Raw genomic sequence first — 20,619 nt, forward strand, 5'->3', positions numbered from 1 at the left:
AGATGGTGGTGTGTTGGGGAAATCAAAGGGAGGACTGTAATGAGGACCCAAAGTAGCAGGCAAGGTAACCGCGGTTACGTGTGGCGCATTAATGTATGTAATCTGTTACTCTGTCTGCGATGAGACAAGGACATGTAGTGTGCTAATTAAAAGAACCTTTTCCCTGCTCCTCCCTCAGACACGGGTCATATCTCATTAATGATAGGAGCCACGCACGGGGAGTCGTTCATTACCGGCCACTCGCACGAGGAAGAGGAGAATGTGGGAGATTCTTCATCTACGAGCAGCAGAATACAGATCTAATAAAGCTGAGATCACTGTCGCCTCGGAGACGTGTGAGCTCGTTGTGCTGCGGTCAAAGAAGTGAAGAATGCCTTTGTTGTTTGTTCAAAAACAGGACTTCTTTTATTTATTTTTTTTTGGAAATGTGGCGTATTTACATGAAACAAAAACAATGTCAATGGAACGTCAACGGCATGTACAAACCCCAACGTCTGTACAATACAAAAAATAGATCATCGTAAAAAATAAACTACATCTTCAAAATGCTTTTTTTTTTTTTTTCTCTCTCTCTCTCGAGTTCTAACACACCACAGTCTGGAAAAACCAAAAAAGAAGATAAAGAAACAGCTGATCAGAACCTGACCCCCTTCCTTCCTTCCCCCCCTGCGGCCCGCCATAGAAGAGATGGAAGAGACGCGTGGCAGATGTGACGGTCTGCGCTTGTACCTGGATGTTTGGGTGTGCGGGGACACTCGTGCGGTAACCGTGCGGTTGTGCGGACGCCCCGGCTCGCAGGAATGTCACGCAAACGCCACAATGTCTTTTTTTGTTCCTACAGGCTGTAATCGTCTACGGAAAGAAGAGGGAGAAGAAGAAGAAGGACAGAAGTTCTCTACATGCCACATAAAAGAGCCCTCAACCTGAAAAGAGGAGGGGGGGAGGGGGAGGGAGATTAAGAGGCAGAGGATCTACACAGCATAGAAGACTTGAAGGCCATGGGAGAAGTCATGAAATAATTCAATCTATTTCGCATACACCAAACGTGTTATTTTGTCTTGACGTGACGTTGATTTGTTTTCGCCGTGGTCGTTTAAAAACAACTGCGGCCTGCGTCACGTCCCAAAGTCTGCCGCCTTTTACAGAGAAGTCCCGTCCACACACGGGAGCAAAGAGGCGCCGAGTGCAAATCCCACCCAGACTGATCCACGTGCTCACACTTTGGCTCTACACACACACTCTGGCTCTACGCACACTCAGGCTCTACGCACACTCAGGCTCTACACACACTCACCAACCTACATGTGTGCGTTGGTACGGATCTACAGCTCGTTAACTATCAGGCTCACACAGCAGCATGTCAATCAAACTAGTCAGTAAAAGAAATGGATCGCACACAAAAAGAAGCCTCATGTGGATCCTGTGGTTGTTATTGCTAAAGCGAGTCTCACTTGGATCGGATCTACTGATGGACCCTCTCCAGATACCTGACTTGGAGCTGGACTCCCAGATAACAGCAGTGTGACTGGAGATGGGAGGAGGAGAGATCAGCCTGGTGATGTTGCGGGGGGGGGGGGGGGGGGGGGGGGGGGGTCAGAGAGGGGACGGCGGGTCATCGAGCCTCCCTGAGCTGCCCGCGGCTCTGCAGGCTTTGAAAGTGGGCCTCCTTCAGAATGCGGTTTATCTGGTCGTAGGAGACCGGGTTGGTCTGGCCAGCCGGTTCTGAGGAGTCAGTGGAGCTGTGGGGACTGCAGGGGCCCGGAGCGCCGGGGCCCCTCATAGCGTCCACGACACAATGACTGCTGCCCCCGGCCGCGTGCTCCGGACTGCTGAGCCCGCTGCTCTCACTGTTGGAGGACTGGAGAGGAAAAGACATGGCGTGTTATAGGTTAGGACAAACACTTCCCATAACAAGATGATTGATCGTTCCTCAGGCCTCAGGAGGCAGGAACATTAGCAGCCGCATACGTACTGGATGTTGCTACTTCCTGTATTAAAAACTAAGTGAAAGAAGTGTTTACGCAGCTTTGTGCTGAGCGGATGTTGTAATAAACAAAGAAGTGCTGAGAGACGCAGGCCAGTGGAACCACAGGACCTGGTTTCTGCGTACCTCAGAGTCCCAGGCGTCCCGGCCCGGCTCAGGGGACAGTGGATGAGCTCTGCTGAGCCTCTTGGCCTGTGGAACAAGCTGGCCGCTCTCATTGCCTCCACTGTGCTGCCGTTTCCTGTTGGATTCATGAAAAGCAGACAGAGTAGATTAGAGGTTAGCAGGAACAAAGTGGAAGCGTCACAAATAAAGATCACATTTAGAAAAGCACTTCAGGCTCAGACTGGAGGTAAACAAAACAAAAGTCCACATCCTGGTTTCATTTTCTTAGATGTTACATTGTACAAACAGATACAGAACATAAAATAAAACCCTTGACATCGATCTGACGCACAGCCTACCAATGTTACAACAAAGATTAAATGAAAGCCTATGATCGATAATCAAACCTATATATCGAACACTGATGCAGCTTAAACCTTAAAGTACTGCGGACTGCAATTGTGAATGTTGATACTTTCTGAGCAGAAGGTTTATTTATTAACTGCAGCTATAAATGTTTCAACTACACAACTTCCGCAGCGTATCGGAAACACGGAATAGAACTCAGATGATAGCTTACACAAAACACAAACTAAATGACAAACTGCATGCCTCACCTGCTTTCAGTCAACATATGATGAGAGTAAATGCATCGATCTGGATGATCTTCCTCTTGATGTCCGCCTGCTAACGTTAGCTTAGCTTCTGTCACTCTGTGGCCTAAACTAACAATGTTAACATAGTTTACTAAGCTTCCAAAATAAAAATATGCCGTCGATTAACATTGTGGTAATACTACTAAAAAATATAATCTACCACAGATAAACCAACCGGAGTGTTTGCCTATTAAATGGAACAAAACAGAGAATTTGGTTATGGAGCTAAAACAATGACGTTACATTCACGTAACACTGCAAGCTAACGGGAAACACCGTTAGCTTCTGTTGACCCTAAGTAAATGGTTATCTTGGTGTTTGCTCCTCCTACCGGGGTTAAACTACCGGCCACATCCGGTGGGATTAACACATTTACTAAACTAACAGTTTGAAATCAACCAAGTACAAGAAACGCAATAAAGAACGGCTTTGGTCAGGATGATGTCAGGCTAACGACCGCTGTGCTACAGAGAGAAGCTATGATGGCTTCACTGACCTGTGTTTACATGCTACTGCGCCTGCGCAAAGCCCGGCAAGATGCATTCACGGACCGCTTGCAAAATACCTCCATTACATACTGACGAAATGGAAAAAGCTCCAGAATCTACGGGAACAGTTTATTATGATGAGGCAAACCGGTGTGTGTGTGTGTGTGTGTGTGTGTGTGTGATAGAAGGGGGGGGGGGGGGAGTTTGATGGTTATAAGGGAAGTGATAATACGATCAGACTACAGCCCGCACCCTGCAATGCATTACGAGAAAATATAGCATTATTAATTCGTTTAATGGTTTGTTGAAGCCAGCAATGATTTATTTTGACTATTAAATGTTAATTGATCTGAATTAAACACCCCATTCAACAAATTGTTATATGACCGACACAGCGTATATTCCTCCAAAGGATGTCGCTGTTTGCAATAAAACCATTAAGCAGAGAAACCGTTTGTAAGGATCGGATGAGAATACGTCTTCACTAAACCACATTTAATAAACAACTGACAACAAACTGCAACTATAAAGAAGAATTATCTGGATAGATAATTTATCTATCTATTTAATTAATTATGTATTTGTGCAGCCCGGGGCAAATCATGTGGTTTGCAGGACCAGTAGCTGAGGAGGTTTGGTGCTTTAAAAAACAAGAAAATCACGACCGAGGTGAACCGTTTGTCTTCAAATATTTGCAACATAACGCCGAGGGTGACAGGGAGCTTCCACTCGAATGGCTTTAAGCTCAACAACCCGGAAGTTACATCCTGTAGTGCAGCCTGTCCAGCCGACCAATAACATAACGAACGCCTCCGCCAATGACTCCATCGAAGCAGACGCAGATTAACAGGGATCCGCAGCGACGCGCTTGTTATTCTAAAGGGAAATAAACGCGATGGGCAGCACCGACTCCAAACTCAACTTCAGGAAAGCAGTGATTCAACTGACAACCAAAACACAGGTACGGACATCAAAACGAATGATTAAAAACGATTTTGTTTTAAAGAGACAACGCAGGGACAGTGCACCGATGAGCGCACTGAGCGCAGAGCGTCACCGAGGAGGAGAAGAGAAAATGCAGATGATGTGGTCGCCAAAATCAAAGTCTGACACGTTCCCAGCGCAAATCTGTGTATTCTGATTGTGATGACAACATGTAACATGTGAACAACATGAGTGTTGGAGCCGTGCCAGTCTACAGGCCTGCTCCAGATCTGTCGTATTGCGTTTAATACCCGCAGACGCGAACACATGCGAACGGAGGGTTTGCGATTGTTTGTAACGGAAAGATACGTATGAAGGCGTAACCACATTAACGCCAATGACGTAGTTGAAACCGACTATTGCAGATGCGGCAGGTGGACTGAGATCAGTGCGCGAGATTACCGTCTGCCTGCAAGAACAGAGGTTGTGTTTACATTGCCTGATAGGCTTTGGGTGTTCATTCGTGCAAGACAAAACACACAGTATGACATGCATTGTAATCAGCAGCAGCATGGAGTGATGAGGATTTAAATGAAGAATAAGAATGGAAGAATGTTATACCTCCAACCTGAATGACACAAAATGTCCAATTTGTCTCAGATGTGGAATATGGGAGGTGGGAATTTCAGTGTAAACATTGTGTCCCTCAGCCGGTGGAAGCCACAGACGATGCCTTCTGGGACCAGTTCTGGGCAGACACCACCACCACAGTCCAGGATGTTTTTGCACTGGTGCCAGCGGCGGAGATAAGAGCAGTCCGAGAGGAGTCCCCCTCAAATCTGGCAACCCTCTGCTATAAGGTACTCTCAGCATGAAGTAATTGCTTTTGTGAAATTCCATTCTTGTTTTGGGAGATTGGATTGATTGGGAAATGCGTAATCATGGAACAAGGCAGGCATGATTTGTGTGTGCGTGTGTGTGTGTGTGTGTGTGTGTGTGTTAGTCTCACAGAGGTGTCTGTCAGCATGGCAGTCTCTCGATGCAAGAATGAAATGAGTCAACGTCCCTTCCTCTCCCTTCCTCTTCCTTCCCTTCCTGTCTCTCCAGGCTTCCTTTTGAACTTGCCTATCAGTAAGAAAACAGACATACATGGCTACTTAGTGCTACTAAATCAAATAAAGAGGCAGAGGCAACAAGAGTCCTTGAAGCTGAGCTGATCCAGTGGGTTTTGTTACATTGTCAGATACGAAACGCACAATGTTTGTCTCAGTGAAAATGATGTCCAGTAATCAGTTTATGAGATGCACTGTGTTTTGTCAGACTAACAGTAATCGGCCAAGTGTTCACTGAACAGGGGATGAAGATGCATGTTATAGATGTGGTAGAGTGAGATAGAAAGGATTATACATACTTATTCTGCTAGCTTTGTTTGCTATGCACATTTTCTAAAAGGATCAATCATTTTTATGGACCAAAACAATCACAATGTCAGTTTTTGGCAGCATACAGGTGGACTGGGCAGTGGTAGTAATAGAAGGTAATTGGCCAGGTCTTTAAAAAACTTATAATAATATGACTTTCATTACATCAGAAAACCCAATACAAGCTTTTTGAGCTAAAGAGGTAAAATCATTAGACTGGCCCTTTTGTTGAGGTGTTTGTGAGTCTGCAGGTGTTGTTTTCTCTCATCCATCCTCCATCTCTCACCTCCTGCCTACACATGTGGATCCCTCAGGCTGTGGAGAAGCTGGTGCAGGGGGCAGAGTGCGGCTGCCCCACAGAGAGGGAGAAGCAGGTGGTGCTGAACTGCACTCGCGTCCTCACACGCATTCTTCCCTACATCTTTGAAGACCAGGACTGGAGAGGGTTCTTCTGGTCCACCGTGCCCGGGGCTGGGCGGGCCGGGGTGAGTGGACACCATGTGTTTTTTTTTTAATCAATAACCTGTTCATCGCTGTTATTAAAGAATGATCAGACAGTGAAGCCGTTGCCTACAGTACGTGAGGCAGTGTTTTCACGAACCAGTGTCAAAATTGCATCAGTATGCTTATGACTCTTACGCAATCCAGTGCTATCATGGAATCATATCCTTTACTCAGTTGGACTGGTTTCAGAAGTGTCTTTTCCTTCTTCCCTGTTGAGAGAGTTAATCTCAAACACGTCTGTCCCTTTCAGACAGATGAGCTGGATGAAGACGATGGAGCTCGACCGCTGGCTGAATCGCTGCTCCTGGCCATCGCTGACCTGCTCTTCTGCCCCGATTTCACTGTGCATAGCCACAAGAGAGGCCCGGTGAGTCCACAGTTCTGTCAACAGCCAAACAGAATCATGTCTGGAACAAACTACGTGCAGTCAACATACAGTTTAACATATAATGCCATTTTCTTCTTCCTGGTCTAAATTTCAAACTAACCTGTCAATCAAGTTCTTCACTGGAAAGAATACAACAAAAAAACAACAACAGCACACAGGAGATGACCAGGAAACGTTTCTTGTCACTTAGCTGGAGAGAAAGATAAGAAAAGAAATGTGGCTTGTTAAACGGCAGCTGAATAAGAGAGAGTCTTTAGGGAAACAGCCTCCGTGCTTGAACGATCTGTGGCGACCTGCAGCATTTGCTTAACTGTCCTCCATCTCCGTTGACACCTAACCCTTTAACAGTAACACAGATGAGGATGATGAAGATGAGGACGATATAGCTCCTTTGCATGATATTTAAGAAAAGGTTCAGAGAAAGCCACTGAGCTGATTGTATGTTAATGCTTGACACAGGACTCTGTAGAGAACATGCAGTCTATAGACAGCTGTGAGTACATCTGGGAAGCAGGCGTGGGGTTCGCACAGTCGCCCCCCCTCAATTACATCCACGACCTGAACAGGTGAGTCACGTGTATGTGCATCTCAACACTCCTCACTCTCTCTCTCTCTCTCTACGTGATGTGACTGAGTTGTTTCCTTCTTTGTCTCTGACCCTCACCAGGACAGAGTTGCTGAGATTGTTGTTGACCTGTTTCTCCGAGGCCATGTACCTGCCTCCTTCATCAGACAACACCGTCCTTAACCCCTGGGTGACCTTCTTCTGCTCCACAGAAAACAGGTGAGGGTGCACGAGCTGAACAACCCCACCATGAAGTGAATTATGAGAAGATGTTTGAAATGTGGCAAGAGATGCAGGAGTAAATAATCAGACTTCCTGGAAAGAGAGTATCCATGTCAGAGGACAGAGCAGTCTCTGTGCTCTCATCACAGTTTCTTCATTGTCTTTAAACTTCAGTTCCAGTTACATTAGAACTACTTGGACGGAGAAGCCAAGTAGATGCTCACAAGGCCAATTCTACACGTGAATGCATGTGCGCTTCTCTGACATGGTGTCCGCTTCTTCGCAGACACGCCCTGCCTCTCTTCACCTCTCTGCTCAACGTGGTGTGCGCCTATGACCCGGTTGGCTACGGCATTCCTTACAACCACCTGCTCTTCTCCGACTACCGGGAGCAGCTGGTGGAGCAGGCCGTGCAGATCCTGATCGTCACGTTGGAGCACGACGGAGGAGGAGGAGGGGGGTCTCACCGTCCCCCGTCCCCATCCAGCATGGAGGAACAGGAGGTAGGAGAAGAAAGTAGACCACAAGTGCATGCGGCGATGATCAGTTATGTAATAAATGTTTATGTGCTTTCTTTTCCAGTCTGCAGGACCCGAGAACCTGTTTGTGAATTATTTGTCAAGGATTCACAGAGAAGAGGTAAGAGGCTGCCATGCTTCTCTGCTCAGTACAACCAGATCAGCCCGTAAACACACCTTTTACAAAGCTGTCCTTGTGTGTGTGTGTGTGTGTGTGTGTGTGTGTGTGCCATTGGCAGGACTTTGACTTTGTGTTGAAGGGTTTAGCTCGTCTGCTCACAAACCCTCTGACTCAGACGTACCTGCCAAACTCCACAAAGAAGATCCAGTTCCATCAAGAGCTGCTGGTGCTTTTCTGGAAACTTTGCGACTTTAATAAGGTTGATTATGATTTTCAAGAGCTTTGTTTGGACGGACGTGACGTTTAAAGCCGGCGCATGTTTTAACTCACGTGTCTTTTGCGTTCCCTGAGACAGAAGTTCCTGTTTTTCGTCCTGAAGAGCAGTGACGTGTTGGACATTCTGGTTCCGATACTCTTCTGCCTGAACGACGCCAGGGCTGACCAGTGTGAGTCTTACTTACTGTGTGGTGAGAAGTCTGTTTAGTATTAGAAATGCTTCCTTCTTGATGTGTATCACCCTTGGCTACAGCTCGCGTGGGACTCATGCACATCGGCGTCTTCATCTTGCTCCTGCTGAGCGGCGAGCGAAACTTTGGCGTACGTTTGAACAAGCCCTTCTCCGCCCACGTGCCTATGGACATCCCAGTGTTCACCGGGACGCACGCTGACCTACTGATCGTGGTGAGGACCCCGAGACAAACCCTATGACTGACATCCCAAACTTAACAGGTGACGCTCTGCTCTCACAGCCATCCCTCTGGTTTGCAGGTCTTCCACAAGATCGTCACCACCGGGCACCAGCGGCTCCAGCCTCTGTTCGACTGTCTCCTCACCATCGTGGTTAACGGTCAGTAAACCATTGAGGTCTCAATCTCTCAATCTCCATTCTCATCTTCACTTATAATCCTCTGCTTCTGCTACAGTGTCTCCGTACTTGAAGAGTCTGTCCATGGTTGCAGCTAACAAACTGCTTCACCTTCTGGAGGCGTTTTCCACCAACTGGTTCCTGTTCTCCGCATCACAGAACCACCACCTGGTCTTTTTCCTCCTGGAGGCATTCAACAACATTATCCAGTACCAGTTTGATGGTAGGAGGAATCGGCACACGATTTCCCAGGCTTGTACGGATTTGCAGGTGGTCGTCTGTATGTACACATCTGTTTTTGTTTCACCTGCAACCAGGAAACTGCAACTTGGTGTACGCCATCATCCGCAAGCGCAACGTGTTCCACCAGCTGGCCAACCTGCCCTCTGACTCCGCCTCCATCCAGAGGGCTTTACAGAGGAAGAGGAAGACGCCTGACGTCATCTCCCGCACCAGCTCTCAGGAGACGGTGTCCATGGAGGGTTCCCACCCTGCGGTGCCGGCCGAGCCCGGGACGCTAAAGGCCAGTCTGATCGCCATACCAGGTTCAGATTCTCTTTCATGCTATTTTGATTTTTAGAAATAGCAATTCTTGGGTAGAATCTTGTGTGTGTGTGTGTGCGCGTCAGATATTGCTGTCTCCTCCTCTCTGACTGTATTTGTGGTTTTTCCGCAGGCATTGATAAACTAACTGAGAAGTCCCAGGTATCAGAGGACGGGACCATGGTGTCCGTGCCCGTGGGCGACTCTCAACACGCAGTCCAGTCAGACCAAAGTGCCGTCACTGGGACCAGTGACACGGAATCAAACTCAGGAAGAGACAGTGAAGTAAGTGTGTGTGTGTGTGTGTGTACTGTACATGTGTTTATAAGCGTATGCATGAACTAAATCTGTGCCTATCAGGACGTTTTCTACACTGAAGCAGAAATGGAGAGGAGACGTTTGTCAAGCGCATCTTCATCGTCTAACTGGGTCACCACACCTGAATGGGTCAGTGAGTCCTCTGAGCTCCAGTGTAATGATAATAATAATGTAGAAAAAGGAGCGATCACAGGTCTCTGTCCTCTTCTAGGTTCTCTCCTGGAAGTGCAAGCTGCCCCTGCAGACAATCATGCGACTTCTACAAGTGCTTGTTCCCCAGGTGGAGAAGATTTGCATTGACAAGTATGTGAGCTGTTCTCTTGCTTCTTATTCAGAGTGTACACTTACATATTGTTTGAGGTTGTATTGAAAATGTGACACTAACTATACTATACATGCACTCTGTAATTCACTCCAGGGGCCTGACTGATGAGTCTGAGATCCTGAAATTTCTCCAGCACGGCACTCTGGTGGGCCTCCTGCCAGTCCCTCACCCCATCCTCATCAGGAAGTATCAGGCCAACGCAGGCACCGCCATGTGGTTCCGTACTTACATGTGGGGCGTGGTTTATCTGCGGTAAGAGATTCAGCCACCATTCAAACTCAAACTCATTCAAAACCTTCCCAAGCTGAGGAAAGATTAAAACCTTATTTTGTTTTGATCTTAGCAATGTGGACCCTCCTATCTGGTACGACACTGATGTTCGCCTTTTCGAGATCCAGAGGATGTAGGCTGAAATCCTGAAATGGGAACTCTTCAGCTCCACGGCTCCTCCTCTGCTCAGTATCTGCTGGTTTACCAGTAAACCTCACTTTGTAACTTGGCTCATAGTCTTCATCATACTCCCCCCTGAACTGACTGACTTGGTTAAGAGTCCTTTAGACCACTGGAAGAGTCAGTACGGATTAAGGAGATGACTCAATCAATGAATAATTTATGTTTGTAAATGACAGGGTTTGTACATTTCCTTTAACCTCAAGACCGCAGAATGTCTAAGCACCGAGATGACTTGAGTGTTTGCTGAAGGTTTAAGTTCTTTTCTTGCCAATGTAACGCGGTGACAGAGGATCAGTCAGACTCTTCCTCCAGCAGAGGCCTGTAACATATCCTGAATGGCACAATATTGGTGTTTCACATTGTTGTTATAGTGCTTGCCCATGCTTTAATGTGACGTTGCACTGATTTATCAGATGTTATGGTCGTTTATGTGACAGTGTAACAATAAGACTGAGGACAATGCAGACTGTATGTTTTATGTATAAGACCAAATGTTGATCTGGCTGGCTATGCTTACTCTGTGATGTTGAAAATTGTATTTTCCTTAAATTATCCTGAAAATATATATTCATATGCATCTGTGCATTCTGTATGAGTTCCAGTGATGTTCTCATGGAAAGTTGAGAAAATACCACACATTCTTCCTCACATACCTGTTTGGAGCGCTTGAAGCTTGTTCACACCATCAGAACAGGCAGGGAACATAAGTCATAGTTATGTGATATGATCAGGTGTCAACTGAACAGCAAACATCTGTTGCTTCTATAGTGAAATCTCCCAAGAGTCTCATGAAAGCATTCAAACACATGCTGCAGGAAGTAGCAGCCATGGCTTGAAGTTGCATGAATCAGATATTTGCCCAAAAGTACAAATAAGAACCAAAGGAACCATCAGGTAGAACCGGTGCTTGATGCCTTCTACAACTCTTGCATGCAGCCTGGCCTCACTGTGCCATTTAGTATTCAAATCTGCACCTTTGTCGTGACCACTAGGTGGCACTGTGAACCTGCCAGCCCCTCACTTTGCTCAAACTGAGACCTTTAAATACACTTTTAGAGGACTAAACTAAGAATTATTAAGAGAAAAACACAGTACAATGGTCACAGTAGTGATTTTCCAGCATGTTTATTCTTTAAAATATATTAATATAAACACTTTGAAATAAAAAGTAAGGAACTTAGTTAACAGTTAAAACTGACAATGTTAAATCATGGACAGAAATGTCCATTTTAAGTGATTATGTACACCTCAAACAGACTGGCCACAGAGTGCATGCGGTAGAAGATCCCAAAAGGAAGTCCAATGTTGACAATAGCAGCCCACATGGTGAATTTGAAGAACTTGGTCTCAGTGTAGTGGTCAAACTGGGGCCGAGCGCCGAATGCAGGCATGATCCAGAGCTGGAAAAGAAAGACGTTTAACACAGGATCATAAGAGACAATGTTAAACTGATAGTTTGTGCAAGAATGAGCTCAAGTGGAACTTACAATAATGTTGGAAAGCAGCAAAAACAAACACACTTCCTTTAGCGCTTTTCTTTTCCAGCCAATCCCGCCATCATTTGAAGGCTGGGGGTTCCTGAAATCATTCATCTCCAAAGCGATCATCTCCAACGCGATTATCTCCATCTGCTCTTGAGACGCATGGGCATTTGTGTGCAACGCTGCTTCCTGCATCACGTGGAAGGGCTCCCGATGCAGACCTTCAATGATGAAATAGTTCTGCAGGCCCAGCTGGACCACTGTCAGCAAAGCCCAGGCCAGATTGAGTCCATTTAAGTAGCCCTTTGCTCCGGTGGCCACCACGGCCACAATACTGAAATAGCTGATGATGAACTGTCCCATGGACGCTCCCACTAGCAGCCCCACGTCCAGGCTGCGCGTGGGGTTCTTCTCTGACACGTGTTCCCGCTGGTCCAGCCTGTAGACTGCACAGCCGATCACAGTGGAGATGGACATGAGGCTCACAATCACAATATTCATGATGAAGTGGACCAGCAGGGCCGTGGTTTTCCTCTTCTTGTCCTCTTTTGTGATGTCTATCTCATAAAATATGAAGGCTGCAAGTCCTGCTGTCACCACCAGGATCCCTGCGACAGGTCCCACATACACATCCTTCAGACGGAACTTCGCGTTGTGGTGGCTGTGGTCCTCCACGAGCCGACCCACATTTTTCCACATGACGTAGGCCATAGCAGAAGCAAAGAGGCTGTACTCTATGTTGAAGGGGTACAGGTAATAGTAGGCCTCTTTGAAGGTGCTGCACATCGAGTGGCTGCATTGACATTTGCTACCCGCATAGCTGGCTGGAGCAGAAAGCAGCGCATTTTACAGTTTACCATCTCGTTTCGCCAGCAAAATGGCCGTAAATTAAGTGAAACCGTGTAATGAAGGGGTACCTCTGTTCCAGCTGTGGTTGGAATTTGCACTCAGATCAGGCACGTCAGTCTGGTGAACCGATTCCTCCGCCACCGCCGCCATCCAAACCACCAAGTTAGTTGAAAGTGTAAGAGTGAGCCCACACCTGAAAGACTCCAACTGTGACTATCCAGCAAACAGGACAGGATCATCACTTACTGATTCAATAAAAGTATTTACCGAGTGAAATTTGTGTGAATTTGCACACAGTCCTTTGCATGAACCCATAGGAAGTACGTCTACAAAACAGACACAGTTTGTCAATGGGCAAGTTAAGTCGCTGTGAGTTCTTAAGCCAAATGTGTTCAACAGTGTTACAACCTGAACAAACAAAAACACAGCTTGAACAACGGGGAAGGCGACTTTGACAGCAGAGTCACAGTGTAGGTAGCCAATGTAATTGGCAATCTTGAAGATGTCCATGAGCAGACTGAGCAGGCCGAAGAGCACCAGACCAACTGCAACGTGGAACGAGAAGTTAGACCTTAAACTCATGCAAAATCTCAGAGCCACTATATGTCAGAGAGAGGGGCTGCGTGTGTGTGTGTGTGTGTGTGTGTGTGTGTGTGTCACCTCGGAGCCACACGGGCCCTGCATGGCTGTCTCTAAACAACACCTCTCGATTCTTGCGGCCGGTGCAGACGGTGTAAAACAGCATCCACAGCATCGTGAGGAGGAGGAGGACGATGAGGAAGATCTGTCGGTGCACGGCGGTGATGGCCACACTGTTGAAGGCGCTGCCGCTGACCAGAGCGCAGCCCAGGATCAGGATGTTGATGCAGATGATGCCGGACAGGAGCCAGCCCCCTCCGTGGTGGGCCCTCTCCCTGGGGGCCTGCAGGCTGGGGGCAGAGGGGACAGCCGGGGGACTGGACAGGTGCTGGATGTTGTCCATCTGGGCTGCTGTCTCTATGTTGGACAGATGCGCCTCTGCAGACTCCACCGGCTCATCGTTTGCATTTCTGAAGAACAACATAGTCACACTTCAATAAACAACACTGGGATGTAGTTTATGAATACAAACTACATAGTGACAGACGATTTTATTTTTTTATTTATGATGGAAATAGTATGTTTGGAGTTTAAATGCTTTAGTGGAAAGTGAAGGAATTGTGGTGGTTTACCTTGATAAGCGTTTGTTGCAGCTCCGGAGGATCTTCTGAGCCACAGTCTTCATGTCGAACCCAGAAACAGCACAGGTGGCGTGGACTTACCGCGCAAACACCGTGACACATTTAACTTAATGTGAAGGAAAACGAACATTACCGACCAGAACAACTTGTCACCCTAATAAGTGGACCCGGCACTTTGACTATCATACTGATCAGGTGAATGTGTGTGTGTGAGCGGAGGGAGCCCGGAAGTGGTGCGTGTAGAAGGACAGGAACAGGTGCAAACACTTTGGATTGATTACACGCGCGGTGCTCCGATCAAACAGCAGCCGCGAGCCCCGCAACAAGAGCCGCGAGCCCCGCAACAAGAGCCGCGAGCCCCGCAACAAGAGCCGCATAATCATATAAAATCCCGTTTGTTAGAATTATTTACTATTCCATCCTATTTGTTTTTATTAATTATTATTATTATTATTATTATTATTATTATTATTATTTTTTAATTATTATTATTATTATTATTATATTATTACAGGGTATGTTGCGATATTGTTTTGGTATTTTGCCTGGATTTTCAATTTATGCAACTTTTTGTAATTGCGGATTAAAATATAGATGAATTGTGTAATGGATCACTTGTCTGTCATGTTCATGCCAATGAAAAAGAAAAAAGAAATTTGACATGTGAGCCCGAGGATTTCGATCTGGTCATGTAAATAATTATTTATATTAGATATACCTGCTATTTCTTTGATATCACAAAGTTAAACAATCACAACAAAACTGACAGGTAAAGACAAAAGCAAATAGGGGCAAAAAAGGCTGAACGTTTTAGAGAATCTGGACCTTTTAAGTGTCAGCACATGGAAGATCATTCACTTAAATATGATTTCAATTGCTGTCATTACCCAGCAATCATTGCGTCGTGTGTCATACTGAAATGGCAGGAAGCTCACATCTCAATCACAACCACATTGTTGTTTATTCTCTAAATGTCACAAAAGCTACTTCAGAAGAGTCTGATACCCTGAGACACTCAAAGTCTATGGAATATGTAAAAAAAAAAAAAACAAGACTATTCTGTGCCACATTGTGCTTATAAAAAGTGCAGTTATTGCAGAAAAAGTCAATATTTTACAGGTCAGCTGGCGTGAGTAGCTGAACTCAGCAAACTTGACTGGTGACCTGAGCACTCGTGTCAGTCACAAGGTTGGAAGTAAAACCTCTCCTTAACTCTGTCACAAACATTCAGGATGCTGAGGACAGCAGACATGCTCCTTCTCTTCTGTCTCGTCGGGTCAGCCAGCGCTCTGTATAAACAATGGATTCCTGATACCAACTATGAGAACAAGACCAACTGGGACAAAGGAAGTGTTCCATGTGGCAATGACATTGCTCAGTTTCCAGCCCAGAGCAGTGTGTCGGTGTATGTGGAGACCATGCATTCTGTGAGGGAGATGCGGTTGCCAGTAAATGGGGAGTTCATCTTCAATTCAGGAGCAGGATTTTCTGTTGTGGATGTAGAGGATCCAGGCTGCGGAGAAGGTGTCACGGCCCAGTTTAAAGGTTCAGCGCCTCTTCAGTGGTTCAACCCAGCTCTGTGGCAGGTGGCTGCAACTCTGGACGACATGCAGAAGGAACGCTTCCTGTTCTCCGTCCACGAGGAGAGCGTCCCCTGCTGGTATGACGACGTGATCTTCAAAGCCCGCTCCTCTTTCAGAGTGGACGCCACATCCAGTCAGTCCAGCATCGACGTCAAAACCGTGTCTGTCCTAGGACAAACGTTTAGTAGCAGATCCGAGTTTGAGCGATACCTCAGCTCACGCTCGGGCCGCCTGCAGTTTCACAGAAACACACCGATCAATGTTGGAAAATCAGGCTGTGGAGATCCCACTGGCTGTGACTGTGGGAATTCTGTCAATAAAGACAGAATCTGTTCCACTGTCACATGCTCTTCTCTGACCTGTGAGCAGCCTCTCAACCCCGTGGGACACTGCTGTGGAATGTGCGGTGCCATTGTCACCATCCAGTACACCAACGGCTTCAACCTAGAGACTTACCGACAACGAATCCTCTACCAGTTTCTTACCCAGGAACAATACCAATCTGTTCAGCTGGGCATGTCTAAAGTCTCTAAGCCACAGAGGCTGCTGGGGTTCGTTGTTTTCTCCAAAGCTGTGATCCAGGTGGTGATTGATGATGGAGGGACAAGCACACAGTCAGAAGCTTTGGCCCTTGACATAGTGAAGGACGCCCGCAATCAAGGCGCTAACTACGGGATTCTCGGGGCTGAATTACAAACCTCCTCCGGTGGCGGTGGTGAAGGAGTAGACGTGATGGTGATCGGGATCGTGTTTGGTGCTCTCGCGTTTATGGCCATCGTCATTGTCCTTGTGATTGTTCTGGTTCGTAAGGGAGTTGTTCGCATGCCCTCGCTGTCTTCACTGCCAACTCCGAGCATTCGCTTCAGGAAAAATCATGTTGTTGGCAGCCTTGATGGGCCTCTGGATCAAGGCTTTGATAACCCCATGTTTGACACTCCCACAATGATGCCTGCTATCCCCCAGCTGTATGGGGCTGATAATGGAATCAGCCTGACTCAGACAGGTGTGCACTTTGTGAATCCAGCTTATGATGAGCATGAAACTGATTTTACAGCTTGAAGATGACTGCAGTGACCTGTAACCACGTTAATGATTCCCAAAGCACTTTGGCATTGTTTTTATGATTTATAATGACTTTATGTTGAGTACATATCGCCAGCTATGCAATCATAACACAGCTTAGAAGATATTTGACAGCCAAATAAACGTGTTAGAGTAATAAATTACTGATAGAGTAATAAAGCTGCAGAACAGCTGTAAAGCTACTGGTTCAACAACATTACGGCACTAAATTTAACCTTCTGTGACACTTGTGTGAAAAAAACATCCATAAAACAAAAGTCTTTATGTGCTTTGTCATGCAGCCCTAATAAATCTTTTACACGCTTACATCTCCTGTTGTTGAGTCAAGTGTGGCATTAAGCAGAGACACTACGTTGTCTTTCTTGGACAGCCAGGCGGTGGCGTACAACGGCTCCATAAAATCAGCATTGTACCTGTGGAGCGGCTTCATAGAATCCACAACATCAAAGAAAGACACGCAGCCTCGCTGGAAGTCGATGTATAAGCCAATCTTTGTGATGTCACTGACATCCAAGGGTGTCTCTACACCGCCGTGCCAGGCAGAGACGCCTCTGCTGTTCCTGCCCAGGCACCACGAGAAGTAATTCCCGCTAATGCAGCAGCTGCTCGGCTCTCCCTTGCGGTCGATGCTCTTGTACGTGACCCCTATGTGTGAACCCTCCCCGCTCAGCTCCGCCTCCAGGTAATGCCTCCCCAGGTAAAGGCTGTCTGAGGTCATCGCCTGCCGCCAGTGCTCAAAGCGCGCCGGGTGGTCTGGGTAAGTGTGCTGCCACGGGCTGGTGTTGGTCAGTTTTCTGTTGTCCTCCGTTAATCGTAGGAAATTATGGGTAGTGTCCGGGTCAAAGGTCAAACTCCTTGTATCTATGGGAGGAACACATTCACAGCTGCAGTCAGTTGTTATATACTTTATAGAGCAAACAGGTATATGCATTATGGGTGAAATCAACAGAAGATGATGCACAATCCGTGTATTTACTTACATTTCAAAAACTCCTCTCGGGTCAAAGGTTGCGGCAGGGACGAAGGCGGAGATTCAGGCATCTGGGCTTTACCTATTTGATCAGTCACCACAGACATTATGTATTTTGGGAAGAACTGATAGTTTCTACTCTTTTTAAATTCATGCTAGATTTAAAAACATCTCAAACATGTAGAAAGCAAAATGTTCACTCACCGCTTTTGCAAATCAGGCTCAGTTTGTCTGTATAGGTGAGGAGGATTAGGTCACTCAGCTCCTGGGTAACATCAGTCACAACATCACCATAAGAGGGTAGATGGTCCATGAGGATGTTACACACAGTTGGCGGACAAACATCAGACACTCCTTTCTTCCATTCCGAGTACTCCTACATCAAAACAGGTGGGGGTCACATGTACTGTCAACCATAACAACGTCAAATATAAAACATAAATCTGACTTTTTTAGGCTGTTGAAATGCTGAAATGCTGAACTGTCCGGTGTGTTTACACTGTCAACAAACCGCAATCCAAAATAAACTTTCTGTCTCAGCGAAAATTGCTTTTCTAAACCTCTCATATCAGACAAATGTGGAGAATGTGTGAAGGTCAGGTCACAGGTCAGGTCAGTATGTGTTGTAGGTACAGTATAGATTTTTATGTTTTTATATTGATGTAGTTGCATTTTGTCATTTTTATAGTTTTAGATCTTACTTGAAGGAAGTTGACATCATTTTTGTTTCTGGACAGTTTGTTCATGACGGTGAGAGTTTTCCTCAGTTCTTCCTTCCTCTGCTCCAGATGTGCCCGTATGCCTTCAGCCTGCTTGAAGACTTTACTCTGTTCTCCCTCCAGCACCTCTACCGCCCGCTTCCTCGTCTCCTCCACAGCCGCACGCAGCCTTGCAAACTGCTCCTCGATGACAACGCAAACCTCTGCCACGGAAGACTGAGCGGACACAGAAAACTCCAAAATGATACATGCAATATAGAATTAGACAATAGGAAGACACAGATCATGTTTGCCTGTGCGGCATACAGTACCTGAACTGAGTCCTTGTTGTTCTGCAGCTTCCCAATCGCCGTCTCAGCCGCTGAAACTCTTTGCGTGCTCTCCACCTGTAGCCTCTGCAGCTCAGCCTACAACCATATAAACAAAGACAAGTACAATAAGAAGGATTAGAAATGCAATAATGAAACTTTTATCCTCTTTTTTCAACTGAAAATGGAGATAGTTTCGAACATTTAAAGAACAATTACTGGTTTAACATCGACTTTACATCGTGTTTCATTTACTACGAGGAATGCGTTTGTTTATGTTTGTGTGTGTGTATGTGTGTATGTGTGTGTGTGTGTGCACGACCTCGATCTGTTTGCGCGCCTCCCCCATCATGGCAGTCATGTGCCCGTTGTGCTGCAGGCTCTCACATTCCAGACACACACAGCAGCCGTCCGTGAGGCAGAAGCGCTCGAGAGGAAGATGGTGAACCTCGCAAACCTGGCACTCGATGTCACGAAGGGGCTCCACCAGCCGATGGTTCTGGAATTTAACGTTCTCCAGATGGGGCCTGAGATGGTCTTTGCAGTAAGACACCAGACACGTCAGGCAGGATTTGAGGGCCTTGCTGGGGCCGTCGATGCAGGAGTCGCACAGCACGTCCTGCGGGAGAAGCGCGTCGCTGGACTGGCACAGATCTGATGTGGTGGTCGTGGCGGTGGGATCCGTCTGTTCCTCGCTCGCTTGAGTTATGTTCTGTTGCTCCTCCGGATTCTCCTCAGTACAGTTTAAAGTAGCCATGTAAGGGATCTGTTGAGTTTGGCCAGTTGCTTTCAGAGAGTGTAGACGTGGTTTGAAGACTCTGCTCCTCTGCGATCTGAAACCTCATGAGCTCAGAAGGAAAGAATTAAGAACAACGCCCAAGATACTCTGGACTGAAGCAGCTGACGATTGAAGCTCACGTTCAGCCCACGTACAGCCCTCCCCCGTTCTCCTTCTCTCTTCCCAGTTAACGTCATATGTTTAAGACACAGCATGAGCAGATCAGGGAGAGGAGGAAATGAGTGTATCATAGCCGAGCCAGGGAGGGAAATGACTGTTCTTAGTCGCTTTGTTCAAACTAATGAGATTCTCTTCAGACTGTGTATACATCAGTATGGTACAAATACTGTTTGAGCTGATATTGTCACAAATGTCCTGATAAATGGCTGACAGCGTTTCCTTTGGATAAGAAAGTTATGCTGGAATTGTCAGAAACATGAAGTGGCCAGACAGCAGCACTTATCTGCAACTTCCTGACTTGCTGTCAACCAGAACAAAGAGATGACACAAACACACGAGTTGGCAAACTGTCTTTGTAAACTCTTTGACCCAGCAGTGTTTTGGTTGACCTGTGTAATCGTCCATTAAAGAGCATGATTACATATAAACAGTAATAAGTAAGAGTTATATAACAGTGCTGCTGCCATCAGTCTATCACACTTTGGGTACTTTACTAAATACATTACAATTCACTTAATAAAGGAAAATATGACAGCTACTATAGGAGGGGTGGCTAACCAGTCGAGGTCAAAGAGCCACAGCAAAATCCAACACCATTTTGAAGAGCCGCACTGTTACTAGACCAAAATGTTTCAACACAACATAAGAGCCATAGAGCAGAGGTGACGAAGAATAAATCAAAATACAGGAGAGCAAGGTGGTGGTAAAATAACACACACACACAGACACACACAGACACAGACACAGACACACACACACACACACACACACACACACACACAGAAAGAAAGAAAAAAAAAACAGAAAGAAAAGACAATGACATTGTTGTGAGAATAACATGATAAAGTATTCACCCACAAGGGAAAAGTGCTTAAAGATGAACTAACAAAGAATGTTCAAACTATAAACAAAAGGGGAGACAGAGAGACAATAGCACAGCTCTCACTCAGAGACTGTGTGTGCACATTAGAACGTTTCATGTTTGGAACATAAATGTTACTTAAAGACGTCTCTCAAGATCGAGTGATGACAAAATACATAAGACAAG

At 46.3% G+C, this 20,619-nt stretch overlaps 5 protein-coding genes across 5 annotated transcripts; 2 read left to right on the plus strand and 3 right to left on the minus strand.

Moving 5' to 3' along the window:
- Positions 1-945: 945 nt before the first annotated feature.
- LOC142992714 (uncharacterized) lies at positions 946-3,257 on the minus strand. Its single transcript, XM_076143242.1, has 3 exons — positions 2,707-3,257; positions 2,111-2,225; positions 946-1,858 (listed from the first exon to the last, which is right to left on the minus strand). Exons 1-3 carry the CDS (start codon positions 2,721-2,723, stop codon positions 1,613-1,615), a joined length of 378 nt encoding a protein of 125 aa, XP_075999357.1. The 5' UTR covers positions 2,724-3,257; the 3' UTR covers positions 946-1,612.
- A 717-nt stretch (positions 3,258-3,974) lies between these two features.
- On the plus strand, positions 3,975-10,979 carry hid1a (HID1 domain containing a). Its single transcript, XM_076142657.1, has 19 exons — positions 3,975-4,194; positions 4,868-5,017; positions 5,893-6,063; positions 6,333-6,449; positions 6,930-7,036; positions 7,138-7,254; positions 7,544-7,760; positions 7,840-7,896; positions 8,015-8,155; positions 8,252-8,342; positions 8,426-8,577; positions 8,665-8,743; positions 8,820-8,984; positions 9,079-9,306; positions 9,438-9,589; positions 9,665-9,751; positions 9,834-9,925; positions 10,041-10,199; positions 10,291-10,979. Exons 1-19 carry the CDS (start codon positions 4,129-4,131, stop codon positions 10,352-10,354), a joined length of 2,412 nt encoding a protein of 803 aa, XP_075998772.1. The 5' UTR covers positions 3,975-4,128; the 3' UTR covers positions 10,355-10,979.
- Positions 10,980-11,524: 545 nt separating this feature from the next.
- On the minus strand, positions 11,525-14,139 carry LOC142992576 (proton channel OTOP2-like). Its single transcript, XM_076143059.1, has 7 exons — positions 13,942-14,139; positions 13,391-13,779; positions 13,139-13,275; positions 12,998-13,056; positions 12,799-12,923; positions 11,888-12,705; positions 11,525-11,800 (listed from the first exon to the last, which is right to left on the minus strand). Exons 1-7 carry the CDS (start codon positions 13,992-13,994, stop codon positions 11,630-11,632), a joined length of 1,752 nt encoding a protein of 583 aa, XP_075999174.1. The 5' UTR covers positions 13,995-14,139; the 3' UTR covers positions 11,525-11,629.
- Positions 14,140-15,167: 1,028 nt separating this feature from the next.
- amn (amnion associated transmembrane protein) lies at positions 15,168-16,592 on the plus strand. The gene has a single exon (XM_076143288.1). The coding sequence runs from the start codon at positions 15,183-15,185 to the stop codon at positions 16,590-16,592; it is 1,410 nt and encodes a 469-aa protein (XP_075999403.1). The 5' UTR covers positions 15,168-15,182.
- A 73-nt stretch (positions 16,593-16,665) lies between these two features.
- LOC142992748 (tripartite motif-containing protein 16-like) lies at positions 16,666-19,671 on the minus strand. The gene is made up of 6 exons (XM_076143287.1): positions 18,936-19,671; positions 18,617-18,712; positions 18,288-18,521; positions 17,791-17,962; positions 17,597-17,668; positions 16,666-17,477 (listed from the first exon to the last, which is right to left on the minus strand). The coding sequence occupies exons 1-6, from the start codon at positions 19,368-19,370 to the stop codon at positions 16,912-16,914; spliced, it is 1,575 nt and encodes a 524-aa protein (XP_075999402.1). The 5' UTR covers positions 19,371-19,671; the 3' UTR covers positions 16,666-16,911.
- Positions 19,672-20,619: the final 948 nt, after the last annotated feature.

Source organism: Genypterus blacodes, unplaced genomic scaffold (assembly GCF_046128005.1).
Source record: "Genypterus blacodes isolate CSIRO-AG114 ecotype Tasmania unplaced genomic scaffold, CSIRO-AGI_Gbla_v1 ptg000022l_1, whole genome shotgun sequence".
Lineage (NCBI taxonomy): Eukaryota > Metazoa > Chordata > Actinopteri > Ophidiiformes > Ophidiidae > Genypterus > Genypterus blacodes.

Excerpts from the sequence above, each read along its gene's own strand:
- LOC142992714 (XM_076143242.1), bottom strand. Across the intron at positions 1,859-2,110 it reads GGGACGCCTGGGACTCTGAG|TCCTCCAACAGTGAGAGCAG; the intron begins GTACGCAGAAAC and ends TTTCCTCTCCAG.
- hid1a (XM_076142657.1), top strand. The coding sequence starts at position 4,129 with ATGGGCAGCACCGACTCCAAACTCAACTTCAGGAAAGCAGTGATTCAA. Across the intron at positions 6,064-6,332 it reads CCGGGGCTGGGCGGGCCGGG|ACAGATGAGCTGGATGAAGA; the intron begins GTGAGTGGACAC and ends TGTCCCTTTCAG. Across the intron at positions 7,761-7,839 it reads CCAGCATGGAGGAACAGGAG|TCTGCAGGACCCGAGAACCT; the intron begins GTAGGAGAAGAA and ends TTTCTTTTCCAG.
- LOC142992576 (XM_076143059.1), bottom strand. The coding sequence starts at position 13,994 with ATGAAGACTGTGGCTCAGAAGATCCTCCGGAGCTGCAACAAACGCTTA. Across the intron at positions 13,780-13,941 it reads TGCAACAAACGCTTATCAAG|AAATGCAAACGATGAGCCGG; the intron begins GTAAACCACCAC and ends GTTGTTCTTCAG. Across the intron at positions 11,801-11,887 it reads TGCTGCTTTCCAACATTATT|CTCTGGATCATGCCTGCATT; the intron begins GTAAGTTCCACT and ends TTTCTTTTCCAG.
- amn (XM_076143288.1), top strand. The coding sequence starts at position 15,183 with ATGCTGAGGACAGCAGACATGCTCCTTCTCTTCTGTCTCGTCGGGTCA.
- LOC142992748 (XM_076143287.1), bottom strand. The coding sequence starts at position 19,370 with ATGGCTACTTTAAACTGTACTGAGGAGAATCCGGAGGAGCAACAGAAC. Across the intron at positions 18,713-18,935 it reads AGGCGCGCAAACAGATCGAG|GCTGAGCTGCAGAGGCTACA; the intron begins GTCGTGCACACA and ends ATATGGTTGTAG. Across the intron at positions 18,522-18,616 it reads ACAACAAGGACTCAGTTCAG|TCTTCCGTGGCAGAGGTTTG; the intron begins GTACTGTATGCC and ends GTGTCCGCTCAG.